The sequence below is a fragment of the Podarcis vaucheri genome (genome assembly GCF_965113315.1).
Source record: "Podarcis vaucheri genome assembly, chromosome: 5".
NCBI classification, from domain to species: domain Eukaryota; kingdom Metazoa; phylum Chordata; class Lepidosauria; order Squamata; family Lacertidae; genus Podarcis; species Podarcis vaucheri.
In genome coordinates this window covers 22,583,106-22,600,807 of record NC_138763.1, presented here as the reverse complement: position 1 = coordinate 22,600,807, position 17,702 = coordinate 22,583,106, and the positions used below count along the sequence as shown (strand labels likewise).

Below are 17,702 nucleotides of genomic sequence, written 5' to 3'. Positions count from 1 at the left end.
ATCCACAATTTTCAGGAGCATAACACCAGTCTTTAGAACAGCTTTAAAACACTGCATAACAACCCAAAATGCACTGGAAAGCAGCAGCAGCAGCAGAAGAAGAATAATGCTAATCTAGGTGGTAATCAGTAGTGCAAGAAGCCAATGTCCATCCGAGTGTAACTGCCTGAGAAGGCAAAACTTGCAGAGAAAAATGTCCATAGCTTCTTGAAGGGCAAGACAGAAATTTCCATATAAAGGAATAAATTCATAAAACATGAAAATAATCACCTGGGACATGTATGATCATGAGGATTTATTCTCTCTATGTGTCCATATGAACAGTCCAAACAAGGATATGCAGATATACTTCAGGATTCAGAGTATATCACAGGAAAAAGGCAGTAATAGGTGTAAAGTGTAATGCTGAAACCAGCCCTTTAGTTCGTTTCACAGTAGCTTAAAGTTTAATCAAAATGGCCAACAGCAAGCAACTTACGGTGCCTGTTTGGCAGCGGCATAAAGATTCAGCTGATGGGGAAACTGCTTACATCAGTGTTTACTACACACCCACCCACCCACACCCACTCCACTTCTGATCCATTCCAAACCACCTCACAGAAACAGAACCTCTGCTCCCTTCCCAAGGAGTTTCTAGCTCTGAAGTAAGATTTCCCTAGCAATTAAAGCAAACATTTTAGGTGATGTGGGAGTTCCATGATAGGAATTATCAACCTATATTTCTTTTACAGAAATCAGCTATTGAGACGAGCCCCGGTCAGGACTGTGGCATCAGGGGAAGAAGGTTTAACTCTTCCCCACGTTGCACTTCCTCGCCCTCTGAAAATTATCCACTGAAGCTGCTATCCGCACCCACTGGAAAAGGTAAGGCCATGCAGAGCTGTGACATCTGGCTAAATAATGCCCCCCTCCTAGTCATGAAAATGGGAAAAGGTCCTTAGTTCTATTTCTGAGCAGCAGATTAGTGCCCCTCTTATAAATACTGGCTGTGCTGCCATGGGTACTAAAGTGCAATTGGTAAAGGCAGCCTACATAGAAGAACCAGTTTGAGTGTTGGCATGTGAACTTTTCACAGTATGGGAACAGTACTTTTGGGTCTGGAGCTTAACATCAGATTTAAATAATAAGAGGCCAGCTAATTTTTTATTTTTGGCATAGTGAAAACACAACTGATTTTCAGAAATGCTGCTCTGCGTCTCTGCAAGTTTGTGGTTGCATTGAGCTAGCAGAAGCCCATGTGTTCTCAATCATGCTTTGGCTCATGCCATGCTTAAATTTATCAAAAGGTTCCAGAAGCAAGCACTGCAGGGGAGCAGTGATCTTTCCCATCTATCCCATCATATGGTACTAATTATCTCACAGCACAGCATAAAACATAACACCAACCAAATTCAGACCAAGGGCAGTCTTGCCCTAGTTATCAAGGGGAATTCTGTCATACACTCCATCAAATATTTGCTGTTTAAGTTTATATCCTACAGAAAATAATAAAAGCAAGGGGGGGAAGCCAATGCAGAGCTTAAGACAAAGCTTTACAACTGTCGTACCAATTTGCTTTCCCCCAATCTAACATAAAATGCACAATAACTCATCAAAACTACTTATGAAAACTATGCAGCATTGAAATATAATATGATGATTTATGCGACGGAATGCGAGCTATCATGGACCCTGATGGGAATTTCATTTCAGCTGGTCACTTCAGTTGTAGGGTTTTCTAAAAGTTTTCATTCTTATGTTCAAGTTTTAGCTGGAAGTGGGAACCAGCTCCAAGGAAAATCCCCAAAGCCCTATTCAGGCAATCAGTATCTGTGGGTACCAAACAAATGAAACATCTTTTTGGAATGTGTGGGGCTAGCTCTCATGACAATCACAAATATGCCGGCCAATGCAATAATAGTCTTGCATGAGAATAGGGTTTCTGACACAGTCAGGAACCCTGTTTGACTAGGGCTCTTATTTACATGTTTGAAACCCTACATGCACAGAAGCACCCATTCAGGCTAACACAATTCATGTGTCAGCCAGTGGCCTGGCTGGCAGTTGTGTTGTTGTCAAGAGGATGGGGCTAGACCTGTATGTTATCACAGGATCCTTCATGTGGTCAGAACCAAATGTCTGAATGAAGCTATCTTTGCTATCATACTAGCTCAATAGAAGGCTCTTAGGACAGAACCCTTTATGTGTAAAGTCCATAAAAACAGGCTAATGTCAATCAGATAATAGGTGGACATCTAAGGCCACTGCTTAAAATTAGCTGTGATTTTAGCAATACATTTCCCACTTGTTTCCTGTCTTACATGCTGTTGATCGTAAGGTCACAATATTGACTGCATTGATCTCATGTGTGCAGGCAACCTGAGAATGATCTCAAAATATGTCAAAGTAATCAATTTCTGTAAGATCAAACAGGAAAAAGAAAAATATCCTGTTCTACTAGATATATACAGAAATAGAACCAGCTGGAAATCCCAGCCAACAAAGTCCAAGTAGATTTAATAAACGAACTGGTTCTCCAGGAAATTATAAACCAGTAAGCCTAGCTTTGTAGTAAGCAAAATTCCTGAAACGCAGATAAGAAGGAAGATCGCAAGACATCTGGAGAAATATAAGCTGATGAAAACGACCCCTCCTTGTTTTGTTTTTAAATAAAAAGAGAAACAGGTGGAAAAGATGGTAATTTTTTGAAAGTAAGGAAGAAAGATGAAATATTGTGGTTGTCGGTGCATTGGATCTAGAAGCTATTTCATATATAAATATTAAATAAGTGATCTTGGATGGAATTAAGCAAGATGTAAAGCAGGTTCTTTATTAAATTTAACAGATCAGTTTTTTTATGGTTTGGATCTTGTTTCTTCCCCCTCTGAAATACCTAAGCACTAAACTTGAGCTCCAAGTTATGCAGCCCAATTCTAGAACTACTTCTGCTTACTGAGTGCCCTGGGACTTACTCCTAGCTAAGCATGTATAGGATTGCAGCCTCATAGACATAAATATGAACCTGTGCCAGGTTGTCATGGGGTTTGATTTTCACAACAAAAGATAACATTTCTAGCCAAGCAAAGGACACTCCTAAACTAACTAAACTAGCCATTCACTTCAAAATTGCTACCCAACTCAAGCAAAGTCCTTGCCAGGAACAGGAGGCGGGAGAGTTACTCTTAGGGTGGCCTGCTAAAGAAGAAGTGTACCACCGAAAAGAGAGAAAATAGGGTGCAGGAGTGCATAAAACTTGCACACACTAATTGATATGTGTTGATGCAAATTTGGAATAATTAACTGCTGTATAATTAACTAGAAAGGCTGTGCATCCCTCCATGGTGTGGCTGTGTGGCTTGTGTGCTTGCTGCTCAGGAGGTAACTGCTGAAGGGCAACTTCAAGCCGTCTGCTTCCATCCCTTCTTCTGGGTCTGTACTTTAAGAACTGGATGGGACAACTCTTCAAATAGAGGAGTCTTGAAGGATTGTGGATTGTCTGCAGGCAACCCTTCAAATAGAGTGTTATCCTCTGTAAAGTGGGATACATAGTTATAAGAACCATAACAGCTAGGGCTTATCCACACTTACCTTTCTGCCACACTTTTCAGGCACAGTCTGCTCTTTAAAGCTCTCTGTCTGACGGCCCCACTGTTTTTCTCTGAAGCTTGCCCCACGAAAACCTGCTCTTTAAAGCTGAATCAGAGCAAACAACAATCCACAGAAAACCTGAATAGCTGTTTGCTCCAATTCAGCTTTAAAGAGCGGGTTTTTGAGGGGGAAGCTGTGGAGCAAAAAAGAGGGTACTTGGACATGGACCTGTGCCTGGAAAGAACCATAGAATTTTAGAGTTGTAAGGGACCCCGAGGATCGTCTAGTCCAACCCCTGCAATGCAAGAATATGCAGCTGTCCCATACAGGGATCGAACCTGCAACCTTGGCATTATCAGAACCATGTTCCAACCAACTGAGTTATCCAGGCTGAGTGGGGCAAAAGTGTGGATAAGCCCATCGCTTAACTATGGCAAACGGAAGCTTTATGTGAATCACAATCCTTTTCCTTTCTTGCCAAGAGAGGACTCAATAGCAGGGCCTATATCACACCATTGCTAAATCATCGTATGAGAAAAGCTACCAGTAGAACAAGTTTCCTGCACTCTGGGATCTCCTAGGTCTTTGAAGGGGTCCTTAAATAGATTAAGTGAAGTTTCCCTAAAGAAATATAGAACAAGGAACTAAACTGGTTTCTCAACTGTAGGTTTCATTAAATCTTAAAAGCATTTCTATACAAATTCTCACTGATTTGTTGACTAACTGCTCAAAACTGCACCAGTAAGCAACACTCACCCGAATCCCAAGTGTGTTTACCCAACGTATACCCAACCCTCCAAATGCCCTGAAAATACTGGGATTGTCATGAAAATCCTTAAGCCATCATGGCTCTCACTTTCTCACGCACAGCCCCAAATTTCCAAGGGTCTTACTGGAAGTTCAGATATGTGCATCCATTTAACACATTTCTTAGATCTATGCCTCCTGCTCCCTTGCCCCTCCCACTTAACATGGTGTCACTTCCTGTTTTTATGTGCATGTGTGTAAACAAATATACTTGTGCCTACCTAGAGAGCACCCTGAATATGTATTTTTGAGTGGGATTATTTTGCTTTTCAAAATGATAGATGCTTCTTGAGAACACTAATCAAAGAAATAATGTTTCATTTTAAAGGTATATAGAACACAACTGACACAACTGAAGTGGCAGTTCTGAGAGCTCTTCATACTTATACCTTGTATTTTGCAGTACAGTCATGTTGTAACAAACTGTTAGTCATGTGTGGTTTGACACAGATTGTGTATTCACCATACTCCTTACATTTAATATTAATAAAATTGCAGCAAATTCCAGTTTGGCTAATGCAACACCAAACAGCTGTGTATTATTTGTAGCAGGAACTTGTGAACAGTTTCTTAAGAAATGGGTGGGATGAAGAAGAGCCTAGCTCTTGATGTACCAAGTGCAGAAATTAAAGAAGTTCAGATTGCAGCCAAATTTCAGAACAAGTAGTTTATGGAGTTTTGGAAATATTAGCTAAGTGCTCCACGTGCAATGGACATGAAGGCATGGCTGTGCATGTATGGAGTATCAGTCACATCAATTTTACAACGTGTCCTACTCTGGGAATTTTGCCTCAATAATCGTACTTAAGGAACTCTCAGGAAATTACAACAGTAAAAGCAAATTCTACAATAATGGCACAGTTTAATTACTGGAGTCACCATGCTAAAAGCTTTGGTTCACATTGAAATGAACCCAATAGGAGACAACTGTGGGGAAATTAGGAGGGCTTCTCATTCATTTATTCATTTGTTTGTTCGTTCATTCATTGAATTTATATACTGCCCTATACCCGGAGGTCTCAGGGCAGTTCACAAAAAAAGATCACAATATATAAAATCAAAATAAAAGCAATAATCCAATAATGCCCCCCTCAAAAGAGCCACATTTTAAAGGGTATAGGATGTTGATTAGGTCAGCCAAAGGCCTGGTTAAAAAGGAACGTTTTTGCCTGGCGCCTGCTAAAAAAGCCAATGCAATTCTGGGCTGCATCAATAGGAGTATAGCATCTAGATCAAGGGAAGTAATAGTGCCACTGTATTCTGCTCTGGTCAGACCACACCTGGAGTACTGTGTCCAGTTCTGGGCACCACAATTCAAGAAGGACACTGACAAACTGGAACGTGTCCAGAGGAGGGCAACCAAAATGGTCAAAGGCCTGGAAACGATGCCTTATGAGGAACGGCTAAGGGAGCTGGGCATGTTTAGCCTGGAGAAGAGGAGGTTAAGGGGTGATATGATAGCCATGTTCAAATATATAAAAGGATGTCACATGGAGGAGGGAGAAAGGTTGTTTTCTGCTGCTCCGGAGAAGCGGACACGGAGCAATGGATCCAAACTACAAGAAAGAAGATTCCACCTAAACATTAGGAAGAACTTCCTGACAGTAAGAGCTGTTCGACAGTGGAATTTGCTGCCAAGGAGTGTGGTGGAGTCTCCTACTTTGGAGGTCTTTAAGCAGAGGCTTGACAACCATATGTCAGGAGTGCTCTGATGGTGTTTCCTGCTTGGCAGGGGGTTGGACTCGATGGCCCTTGTGGTCTCTTCCAATTCTATGATTCTATGATTCTATGATTCTATGATTCTATGATTCTAAAGATGTGTAATGAAGGTGCCAGGCGGACTTCCCTGGGGAGAGCATCCCACAGACGGGGAGCCACTGCAGAGAAGGCCCCGTACTCATGTTGCCACCCTCCGGACCTCTCAAGGAGGCCTCAGAAGGTGATCTCTCCAGGTGATCGTGGTGATCTGGCCAGTGTAAAAGAGACAAGATGGTCTTTCAGGTAACCTGGTCCTAAACCTTTTAAGGCTTTATACACTAGCAGTAATACTTGGACCTTAGTTCATTGCGTTCATGACCAACCTATACATTACAGTGAGTCTACTACTCAGAGCATAAGCTAGTTAGATACAACCCATGAACAAGAGTCCTAGGAACTCTGAGCACATATAGGACTTGATAGTGGAAGCACACAGCAAGCAGGCAAGGGCAGCGTGCTAGCAGGTCCTTTATGGGATAAAGCACAATGAAGCACAGAAACAATGCGGAGGCAAGAAGGAATCTCAAGACAGTGCCTTTTAAAACAACGCCGTTATGCAGAAACACGTTTCAGCTAGTGAAAAGAACTCATGCTTAGAGGAGGCTGGTTGACAGCTTAAAAGAGGGTCCTAAAGTATTTTCTAAAATGCTCCCATCATTTCAAAGGGTCAGGCCTCTTACCTTCAATAACACACTCATCTGGGAGAGGAATTTTCTTCCCCATCTCCACGACATATGCTTTCACTTTAGAGAGATTTTCCTTTAAGTGAAGGTAAAGCTTATCTTGATACTCGGCAGGATTCTGTATTGTCTTCGGGCTCCCTTCATGGCAGTTTTCTTTAACGGGTTCTGGCAGATTCTCTGGTTCTGTACATTTGATACTTGGGTGCGAAAGTGAAGACTGTTCCAGCTGCGACTCTTCAGTGTCTGCACTAGAAGGCAATTTGTCGGCTTCTTGGCTCAGATAGATATCTGTGAAAGAGATGCCGGCTGTAACATCTCCATTCTCCATCTCTTGTCCATTGTCAGAATGAACACTCCTCAAACGGACAGCATGCAAAGCTAGACTTTTGGACCTGCAGTGTAAACAAAGGCAGGAACAAATGGCTTGGGGAAAAGGCAAAATGGACTGTGGTGCATGGGGGGGGGGGAAGAACCTTAATTAGCACCACACCATAATTAGCACCAAATGATAGTTGCTTTATAGGGATGCGGGTGGCGCTGTGGGTTAAACCACAGAGCCTAGGACTTGCCGATCAGGTCGGCGGTTTGAATCCCCGTGACGGAGTGAGCTCCCGTTGCTCGGTCCCTGCTCCTGCCAACCTAGCAGTTTGAAAGCACGTCAAAGTGCAAGTAGATAAATAGGTACCACTCTGGTGGGAAGGTAAACGGCGTTTCCGTGTGCTGCTCTGGTTCGCCAGAAGTGGCTTAGTCATGCTGGCCACATGACCCAGAAGCTGTCTGCAGACAAACACCACCTCCCTCGGCCAATAAAGCAAGATGAGTGCCACAACCCCAGAGCCAGCCATGACTGGACCTAATGGTCAGGGGTCCATTACTATAGTTGCTTTGCATAAACCGAAGCTGATTTCCTCAAACCGGTCTGGGATGATGGTCTGGGATTCTGGTTTGTGCAAACCTATTATAGTTGTCAAGTTAAATGGCAAGCTATTATTTGCTGCTAACAAAAAGTTTGATTGTGAAGGAAGGAGAGAGGTAAGGAGGGAACATAAAAGCTGGAGGCTCACTGCTGATCTTTGCTGATCATCTCAATGTGGCCAACACCTCATGTAATAATACGCATTCAAATCCAAATATCAGTACAGTGACTCAGAGTATATACAACATAAACAAATGAAAAAATTAATCACACTGCACAGGAGAAATAACCATTCGAAATAGCCATATCTACTGCAAGTATTTTTGTTTGTTAAACTTCTTTCCAATAATTAAGGAAATATACAGTTTTGTCCTTGAGAAATGAGCGAACCTCATAGATGATTCATCTTGTCTCGCTGAAAACAGATGTGACCTCTATTGAAAACGTAATTTTTTAAAAATGTTTCAACTGATGTTGTCAGCTGCAACTTGCGTGCCAAGCAAATTCGTAAGAATCGGTCTGGGATGTAAGTGCACTGCTTTAACGGAATTTCAGTGTAAATTTATGCTCTTCTGCCTTTGAGATTAACACAGAAAACTATCCAAGTTTCAACAAAGGCAAAAGCTGCTCCCTCCTTGCCACTCAGTGAAGCCTTCTATTATCAAATGAGTGGATGGCTTTTGCCAGTCTTATATCTGCCAGTTCTGCCCCCACCCACTTGCAACTTGCAACTTCACCCCTATGTTATTGTAATGAGGTGGAGGAGAGAATGGGCCTGTGCCACTAGTTCTGGACTGGCCGTCATGTGCCATTCTGACTCTGATTCCCAGCATTTGTGCATCAGGGGGGTTGTCTTGCTGTACATTCGCCATGTGATCAGGTGCCTTGATTGTGCAGTGTTCCATCTCACATCGAGAGCTACATACATATACACCAGGCTCACCTTTACCATTGTTTCCTTAATGTGTGGATGGCAGGAGATGTGATGGAAGAAGTGGAACCAGAGGGCACCGACCTGCTCCACCCCTCTATATCATTAAAGGTAAAGGTAAAGGAACCCCTGACCATTAGGTCCAGTCGTGACCAACTCTGCGGTTGTGGTGCTCATCTCGCTTTATTGGCCGAGGGAGCCGGCATACAGCTTCTGGGTCATGTAGCCAGCATGACTAAGCCGCTTCTGGCAAACCAGAGCAGCGCACGAAAACGCCATTTACCTTCCCGCTGGAGCGGTACCTATTTATCTGCTTGCACGTTGGCGTGCTTTCAAACTGCTAGGTTGGCAGGAGCGTGGACCAAGAAATGGGAGCTCACCCCGTCATGGGGATTCGAACCACCGACCTTCTGATCAGCAAGTTTTAGGCTCTGTGGTTTAACCCACAGCGCGACCCGCATCCCATCTATATGATTACAATTGCCCTAAAAGGGTTTTGGTTGGTCTGGGACTGTATGGAAAAGGGTGGTAGTGGAAGAAAAGTTAGCAGTAGGAAAGGATGGCATTGTCAGAGATCTGCTACCAAGTCACCCCAAACTGAGCTGAAATTAGAGGGGCACATGGCTCAGATCATAATGGCCTTGGGATTTCAGAACTGGGACAGCTGGCATCTCTACTTAAAAATTCTTAACAGGGTTATTTATCAGAAATTGTTTTAAGAAACCTTGCCACTGTAGCAACTGCAACATCCTTGGGCTCCTGGGTGGCATTTTAACCAAAGAGGCAGAAGTGCCGCTTTTGAACAGGAGCTACGCTCAGCTCCCACCCATGGTTGCTGCCTCCCATTTTAATTTACCAGGAAATGCAACGCTCTAGTACAAAGATCTATGAAACCCATTGTCAGGGAACTGACATCAGAGGAAAGGGAGGTGGTAGGGCTCCCAGAGGCTGGGAGGGAGTCAGCAGCTAAAGCAGGGACCAGCAGGGGGAGCGAGGGGTCTCTGGAGGAGGATCTCAGGAATGCTGAGAGAGACGCAGCAGCCAAGGCAGGAACTAGCAGGGGAGAGGGAGGGGTGAGAGACACGTCCAGCGAAAACAGCGAGGAGGTGTCAGAAGCAACCATAGGGAGACCCATGCTTCGCCGGAAGCTGCCACGTCGTGAGTCCAGGAGACGCGTTTCCGTTAAGGAGCTTCTTTGCTGGAAGCGCTTCCGCAGGCAGCCACTGTCAGACTCTACTAGTGACTAGAGCAGACATGTCTGAGGAGCTCTGTCACACACAGAGGTTTGTGGAGCCGCACAAACTCTGAGGGAGCACAATTTTAAGCACAAGCAGCTAATCATCCCCTCATACCCATAGATTTCATAGCTCTGAAGGGCTGGGGCATTGCATTGTTGGTCAATGAAAATGGTGGGGAGCCACTGCAGATGTGAGCCAAGCTTGACTCTCGTTCAGAAACAGCTATCCCACCATGAAAATGACCGAGGGGCCCAGCGAGGTGGCGGCAGGGTGGCACAGCTTAGTTGGGCTGGTGAAGGGCCCTTCTGAGCTCCTAGAGCCCTTGATCAGTGCCCAGTCTAGCTGACAGTTAGCGCAAGACCTGGCTTGTTCGATTGTTTAATTCAACATCTTAAAAAGCTGAAGATTAACATTATTTACAAAGAAATACTGCCCTAGATAGGACTTTCTTGTTTGGGGGTGGGTTTCTTTTGCTGTTGTTATCCCTAACGCTTTACATATGTGATACAATCTCTTTTAATGCTTTGTCTTTATTAATTTTGCATTATGCCAGATTAATTCTAACCAATTGTTTGCTGCATTTGTACCTTTCGTTTTCTCTGGATCTGCTTTGACTATATATTGATGTATATCTGCATACTTTTCACTCGTTGACAGTGCTTATAAATCTGCTTTTAAGGTGTCCAAATTGCCAAAAGAATTTTGCCAACTATACTTACGGAAAGTGATCTTCATTTTTGCCTGAACTTTTTCAAATCCAGTGTTCCTTTGCACCTCCCCCTGCACTCTGGAGCACAAGGTAGGTTAAACAAATAACTCGTAGATCTTATCCAGCTCTTAGAGTTATTGACAAGATGTCTGGGTACAATTAAATGTCTGATGCCCACAGGTACTATGTAACTTGCCTGTTCACTTTAACATTTGGGGGTTTTTCTCCCTCAAAAATTATGTACAGTGGTACATCGCAAGACGAATGCCTCGCAAGACAAAAAACTCACTAGACGAAAGGGGTTTTTGTTTTTTGAGCTGCTTTGCAAGACGATTTTCCCTATGGGCTTGCTTCGCAAGACAGAAACGTCTTGCAAGTTTGTTTCCTTTTTCTTAACACCGCTAATACAGTTGCAACTTGACTTCGAGGAGCAACTCATAGAACGTGGTGTGGTAGCCTTTTTTGAGGTTTTTAAAGACTTTGGTGATTTTTGAAGCTTTTCCAAAACTTTCGCGACACCGTGCTTCGCAAGACGAAAAAAATCGCAAGACGACAAAACTCGCGGAACGAATTAATTTCGTCTTGCGAGGCACCACTGTATGGGAAAACCAATCAGCATGCAAAACCGCTGACACCCTGCATTGAAGCATACCTGTTAAACCTCATGTCCTTCCTTTCTTCTTTAGAAACCTGGCCAAGACTATGCCGGCCGACAGATCCAGGCGTACTGCTGTCAATGTTTATTTTCTCTTCAAAAGCTTGTTTTTTAACCTGAAGCTTTTCATCGTCTTCATTCCCATTCATAGTGGATTTTAAGTCATCCAGCTGAGAAGGAGATTCTGTTTCAGCAACATCTTCTACCCTAGGAGAGGTGAAAAACTGGGGGGTTAACAGAAACATCGTCCTATTTTGCAGGTGGTAGAATTAAAAAATATATATGCATCTCTAAGGGTCCATATATATGCCAGCATTTATTCCAAGTGCATCTGTGGCCAGGTTCTTTCGAGGGATCATCATTCCCATTTAGTCCAGGCCTACACCTTTCTGACTTGTGCTATATAATTCTCTACTGTCGGTCTTACCTCACAGCTCCTTCCCATATGTCATATTTGGCCAAAGACTGGTGTAAAAATGTGCCAAAATAAATTAAAGGCTGTACCATATATCTGTCATAAGGAGTTGACTAAATTGACTTTAGAGGCAACTTTTACAAGATAATTTCAAACATTTCGCTCTGTGGAAATATATTACAATCAGTGAGGAGGAGGAGAGGAGGAGGAGAAGGCGAAGAAGAAGAAGAAGAAGAAGAAGAGGAGGAGGAGGAGGAGGAGGAGGAGGAGTTTGGATTTGATATCCCGCTTTATCACTACCCGAAGGAGTCTCAAAGTGGCTAACATTCTCCTTTCCCTTCGTCTGGTGAGGTGAGTGGGGCTGAGAGAATTCAAAGAAGTGTGACTGGCCCAAGGTCACCCAGCAGCTGCATGTGGAGAAACGGAGACGCAAACCCGGTTCACCAGATTACGAGTCTACCGCTCTTAACCACTACACCACACTGGCACTCGAGAACAAGGGACTTTTGACACCACCAGCTATAAGCTGTGAGGATGCCTAGGCTGGCTTGCCCCCTGCTTGAATGAATGGCATCATCACCTTGTGTAGAGGCCTCCATGTGGGTGCAGTGTGGCTATGTCCGTATTGTGCAAACTGCCTCAAGGGCTACTGCTGAATATATTACTAAGAGAACAATAGATGAGAAATAAATGTGGATGTCTAAGCAAAGAACTAGAGGAAGAATTCCCAGTGATATGATCTTGAATACCAGCTGGACATCTCTAAGGCAAGCATTCTAAAATGCAATTTAGAACAGATTAGTAAAAGTGCTATATATAACAAGCAGCCTTTAGACACCTGCAACTAATTTGCTGTCAATGTATATAAATGTGCATGTGTGTGTGTGTACACATAAAGGTAAAGGACCCCTGACCATTAGGTCCACTTGTGGCCGACTCTGGGGTTGCGGCGCTCATCTAGCTTTATTGGCCAAGGGAGCCGGCGTACAGCTTCCAGGTCATGTGGCCAGCATGACTAAGCCGCTTCTGGCAAATCAGAGCAGCGCACGGAAACGCCGTTTACCTTCCCGCCGGAGCGGTACCTATTTATCTACTTGCGCTTTGAGGTGCTTTCGAACTGCCAGGTTGGCAGGAGCAGAGACCGAGCAATGAGAGCTCACCCCATTGTGGGGATTCGAACCGCCGACCCTCTGATCGGCAAGTCCTAGGCTCTGTGGTTTAACCCATAGGTGACACATATTCCTATATATACATCAAAATAATAATTTTAACAATCTTTGTAGTGCCCTCCAGACAGACTGCAGGGCACACAAAATGTGGAGTGGGGAAGGGGGTTGCAAAGAACAAAGATGGAGTCTTTCAGTGGTGGCAGAAACAAGAGAGGCGTTCTCTCCCTTCAGTGGTTTGTGTGCTGGCATTTTCTTTCCCCCAGAGTGCCTGGAAGCAATGTTGTCCTGGTGCACTATGGCAAGAATACATAGCTGCGTGCACACACGCACACACACACACACACAAGTTGCACCTTGTTCCTGGACAAAACACAATCCATGGAATGGCTTCCAGTAATAAATCATATTCAAAACAAAAACTTGCATTACAATAAAAATCTAATTTACCCCAATAAAATGCAATAAAAGCATCATAGTACACAGATAAAAGACCACACTGTCAGACCATAAATCCCACAGTCAGTTTCGAAATAGCCATCTGCAAACAGTTTGCTAGAGCCTCACCAACATCAATATAAGTCAGAGCTTTTTTCCAGCAGGAACTCAGTTTTGGCACCCCTCAGGTGGGCACCATTGCCATTAAAGAGAACAAAGGAGGTGTTCATGGTGAGTTCCGCCATTTATTTCTCCCAGAATAATAGCACTGAATATAGTAGCAGGTTGGAAATAGCTGGTGTGTCCCTATGAAACTCCTTCCCTGAACTCAAAAAGACCACTGCAGGTTTGTGTCCCTTGAACCTCCAACCCAGAAAAAGGCAATGCATTAAAAAAGCACCAAATTACAGCTGGAAAGGTGTGTTCCTGGTCCTTCCTTCCTTCCTTCACAGGCTCAGCTTGCATTAAAACCAGGGTTGCAAAAAAAGGAAAGGAAGGAAGAACTTAGGGAGTGGCCCCTAAGTGTGCTCCCAATTCCTTCTTTGAAGTGGTATCTCCTGGCATCATTGACAGGTGTCTGCCCTCACTCACCTGTCAAAGTGACCTGCTGAAGTCAGGTAACCCCCGAATCTACCCCCAGTTGGATCCAGTTCCCCATACCTGCCTTAAAAGGATAGGAGATACAGCTGTGCTAGCCATATTGTATTCTCTTTGATTCTATGTAGGGGTCCAAGATTGGAAAAGGGAGAGCTTATGGATGTTTTGTGACGGAGTTGACAAATGGCTGAAAGTTAAGGATAAGTTAGGGTATAAAGCCTCATAAGCAACAGGGAGAGATGCCTATGTGCATTTGAGTGTACGTTTACAGGCAATTTGTAGGTGTGCATTCACATACGCATACTAGGGTAGAGACATGTGGGGGATGATACTTTCTCCTGTATGCACATCCACTGAATACTTGGGGTCCCTCTGGAACCACATGAGAAGTGTTTAAACTCAACACTACATCTTGTGGCAATGAACTGCATAAACTTTTCTGAGTTCCTACTATTAGATCCTCATTCTACTCATGAACCAAATGGAGATCTGATTGAAAATTCACTTTTTACTTGGTATTATAGGTCAGGACATTAATAGGCAAGATGTTAAATTGTTTTTATATGCAACAACTGCGGCAAGAGTATTGTTAGCCCAGAAATGGAAACAAGAAGAAATTCCAATGAAAGAAAAATGGCAGACAAAATTAATGGACTTTGCAGAATTGGACAAAATGACAGGAAGGATTCGAAACCTGCGGGACCAGAGATTTACAGAAGATTGGAAGAAGTATATGAATTATTTGAAGAGCAACTGTAATCAACAAATTATGCTAGTAGGACTACAAGAAGTTTTGTAAGGAGAAATATAAGAAGTGTTACAAAGTAGAAAAAGATAGAGATATTGGTTATGAGTTTGAAATGTAATAGGGGAGATAAGAAATGCATACTGAGAGATTAGACTGGTCAATTTTCAGACAGGATTGACGGAAGTCAAAAATTCGAATAAGATGTAAAAGTATGTTTAATTACTGTTGAAAATGATATGTTAAAAAACCCTAATAAAGATTATATTTAAAAAAAGAAAATTCACTAAATGTAATATGTAAAGGGTAAAATGTGTTCAAGGCAGCATAAGAGTCTGCATCAATGTCAGGTCATAGAAAGAAATGTTTGTAACAGTCTGTTGTTTTTAAAGGGACATTTTGTTCTACGTTTGCATGTACATTGTTTACTATGGCTTAGCAATCTATAAAGTATCTAACTTGGCTTAAGACTCCTCTAGTTAGCTAATATCACACAAGTGGAATTCTCAGAACAGAGGATTCTGTGCTGCCTCGCCAAAGCCAGCCCCAAAAATCTTGTCCCCGGAGATCCTCTTCAGGGGGTACAACATTGTATTCTGCTTGTTTACGTCCAGGCTGACCTCCAGAACAATGTGGTTTTCCAGGCAAACTGTTTGCTGGAAAGTAAGACTAATGGAACAAGCATGAAATGCTTCACTTATAGCCTTCATACTATGTACAACTGTGAGATATGTCTCCTCCTCTCTTGCCTCTTCTAGGAAAAGAGTCATCAATAAAACTAATTACTGGTGAAAATTTTGAATAGGTTTCACTCCAAGACGTTCTGCCCAAACTCTAGGGTGGTATTCAGCTAATTTTCACTAAGAGTAGACCACTGAAATCAATGGCCCTAACTTAGCTAGGCTTATTAACTTCAGCAGGTCTACTCTAAGTAAATCATCATAGCCCTAGAATTTTGACATTTGGAAAAATATTTCATAAACTTGCCCGCTATGCCCGGAAACTGTTCTAAGTGCCTTTCATACATTATCTCAGCAATATTTACAGCAAGCTTGAGAGGTAGGCCAGTATTAAAATCTCCCTGCTACCAATATAGGAAGAGGTGGGAGCTCAAAGGCAACCTGCATAAAGCTATCTAACCCAAAGTGATTAGTATTCTGCTCTCCCTAAAGGACTTACACTAAAATAAATTCTATAGGAGGATCTCTACTTAGAGTGATTTTAGTGGTTCTGAAAAAGCTTTGAACAATGGTGAAAAGTTGCTTGGTGAGCCCTGATATGAACCTTCCTAAGAGCAAATGGTCATCATCAAGATGCATGGCCCTGGGGAAAAAATATCCTACACTGGATCATTTCCAAAGAGCACATCAATATCATCATGCACTTTCAACATTGCTTATCTTGGCAAAGGGCTGTCTTAAAATGGACGAATGGCAGTGAAAATAAAAGGTGCAAGGGCTGCAAGAGCCAAATCAGATATGGCAGCTCAAGCCTCGCTTACAATGAAAAGGAATTCAGTTCATCCGGCTATTAAGAAAAATAAACAAAACAAAAAAAGGATACAATGAAAATTTCATGCCTTGTTATTCTCAAGAATTGTGGTTGGGAGGTTTCGGTAGATCTGCATTTTCTGTTTGTTGTTAAGTTGACCATGGTTGATTTCTAAGATGAAATCACTATGTATTAAAATTCTTCATTCACATTTGAATTATCTGAATCTTTAGGATCAGCAGGGGGCCGGGGCATTCTAATACTGCATGGTTTTCATTAACACATGGTTTTAATTACATCAGATAATATGCAAAATTCCCCATGTCAAAGGATTCAGGCCAACAATTACTGTATGAAAAGTCACTTCCCTATAAGTACAGTAACTGCAGGTTTCCTAAAGGAATGAATTATTGTCGACACACAAATTTTCAAATTACACTGTTAACTCAAAATCATCTTTTATATTTGCATCTGACCTCAGAGTCAGGGCTACTTCAAACACTGAATAATTATGAGGTGGAATGCTTTTCCATGTAAGAAATGGGTTCAGGCTGTACAACCATTGCGGATCTGTGTGCTTCACTATATAGGTAAACAGGTAAAGGACTCCAGTCAAAGAGAACTATGGCTTTGTGGCCCTCATATCACTTTCAGGCCAAGGGAGCCAGTGTTTGTCCACAGACAGCTTTCCGGGTCAGGTGGCCAACATGACTAAACCACTTCTGGTGCAATGGAACACCGTGACGGAAACCAGAGCTCATGGAAACGCAATGTACCTTCCTGCCGCAGTGGTACCTATTTATCTACTTGAACTGGCATGCTTTCAAACTGCTAGGCTGGGACAGAGCAATGGGAGCTCACTCAGTTGCATGGATTCGAACCGCCAACCTTCTGATCAGCAAGCCCAAGAGGCTCAGTGGTTTAGACCACAATACCACTTTTGTCCATTTCACTATATGGTGCATACTGAGTAAGCATGACAAGTGTCAACTTTTGAGCACGTTTACAGCCATTAGCAGGGGTCAGCAACCTAAGGTCCATGGGCCATTTGACTGGCCCCTGAGCCACCCCCGAACCAAACTGCCTGCTCATGCACTGTTCTAAACCGGCGCAGCACAGTGCAGGGACTCACTTCCACGGCACTGAAAATCGCATCTGCCGAAAATTGCATCTGTGCACGCGCAGATGGTGAAAATTGCAGGTGAACGCACTCATGCGTGCCCGCAATCCATGGAGGGATCTCCACGGGACCAATCCAGCCCAGGCAAGATACATATTGCTGACCCCTGGTCATTAGGGTTTACACACAGGTTTCTGTATAGAATGGTACAGTGAAAATCTATAAATCTAGAGAAAACTAGAGGTAGAGATGAGCAGATTTCTAAACAGCCATATCAACTTGAAGGCAGTGTTGACCTAAGTGTTGCCATTTTCCTATCACCACCATTTCTTTCAGGAAAGAACAGCAGATAGCTTATGTGTGCACCCAGTCCAACTACGCAGCATTGAGTTTCTTCATCCCATGTTCAACTTCAAACAACCTTACACCATCTCTAATGGTTTAAAACAACAACCTGAGAGGCAGC

At 43.1% G+C, this 17,702-nt stretch overlaps 1 protein-coding gene across 10 annotated transcripts in view; it reads right to left on the bottom strand.

Moving 5' to 3' along the window:
* Window positions 1–17,702, bottom strand: part of VEPH1 (ventricular zone expressed PH domain containing 1) — a 174,026-nt gene that overhangs the window by 46,796 nt on the left and 109,528 nt on the right. For 9 of the 10 annotated variants that reach the window (XM_082224096.1, XM_082224093.1, XM_082224091.1 and 6 more), the window contains 2 exons: window positions 11,262–11,471; window positions 6,813–7,207 (listed from right to left, as the gene is read on the bottom strand). In XM_082224096.1, coding sequence (XP_082080222.1) covers window positions 6,813–7,207; window positions 11,262–11,471 — 605 coding nt within the window. Of the gene's footprint in view, window positions 1–6,812; window positions 7,208–11,261; window positions 11,472–17,702 lie in introns of those variants that run through there. The other variant, XM_082224092.1, reaches the window with a different exon arrangement.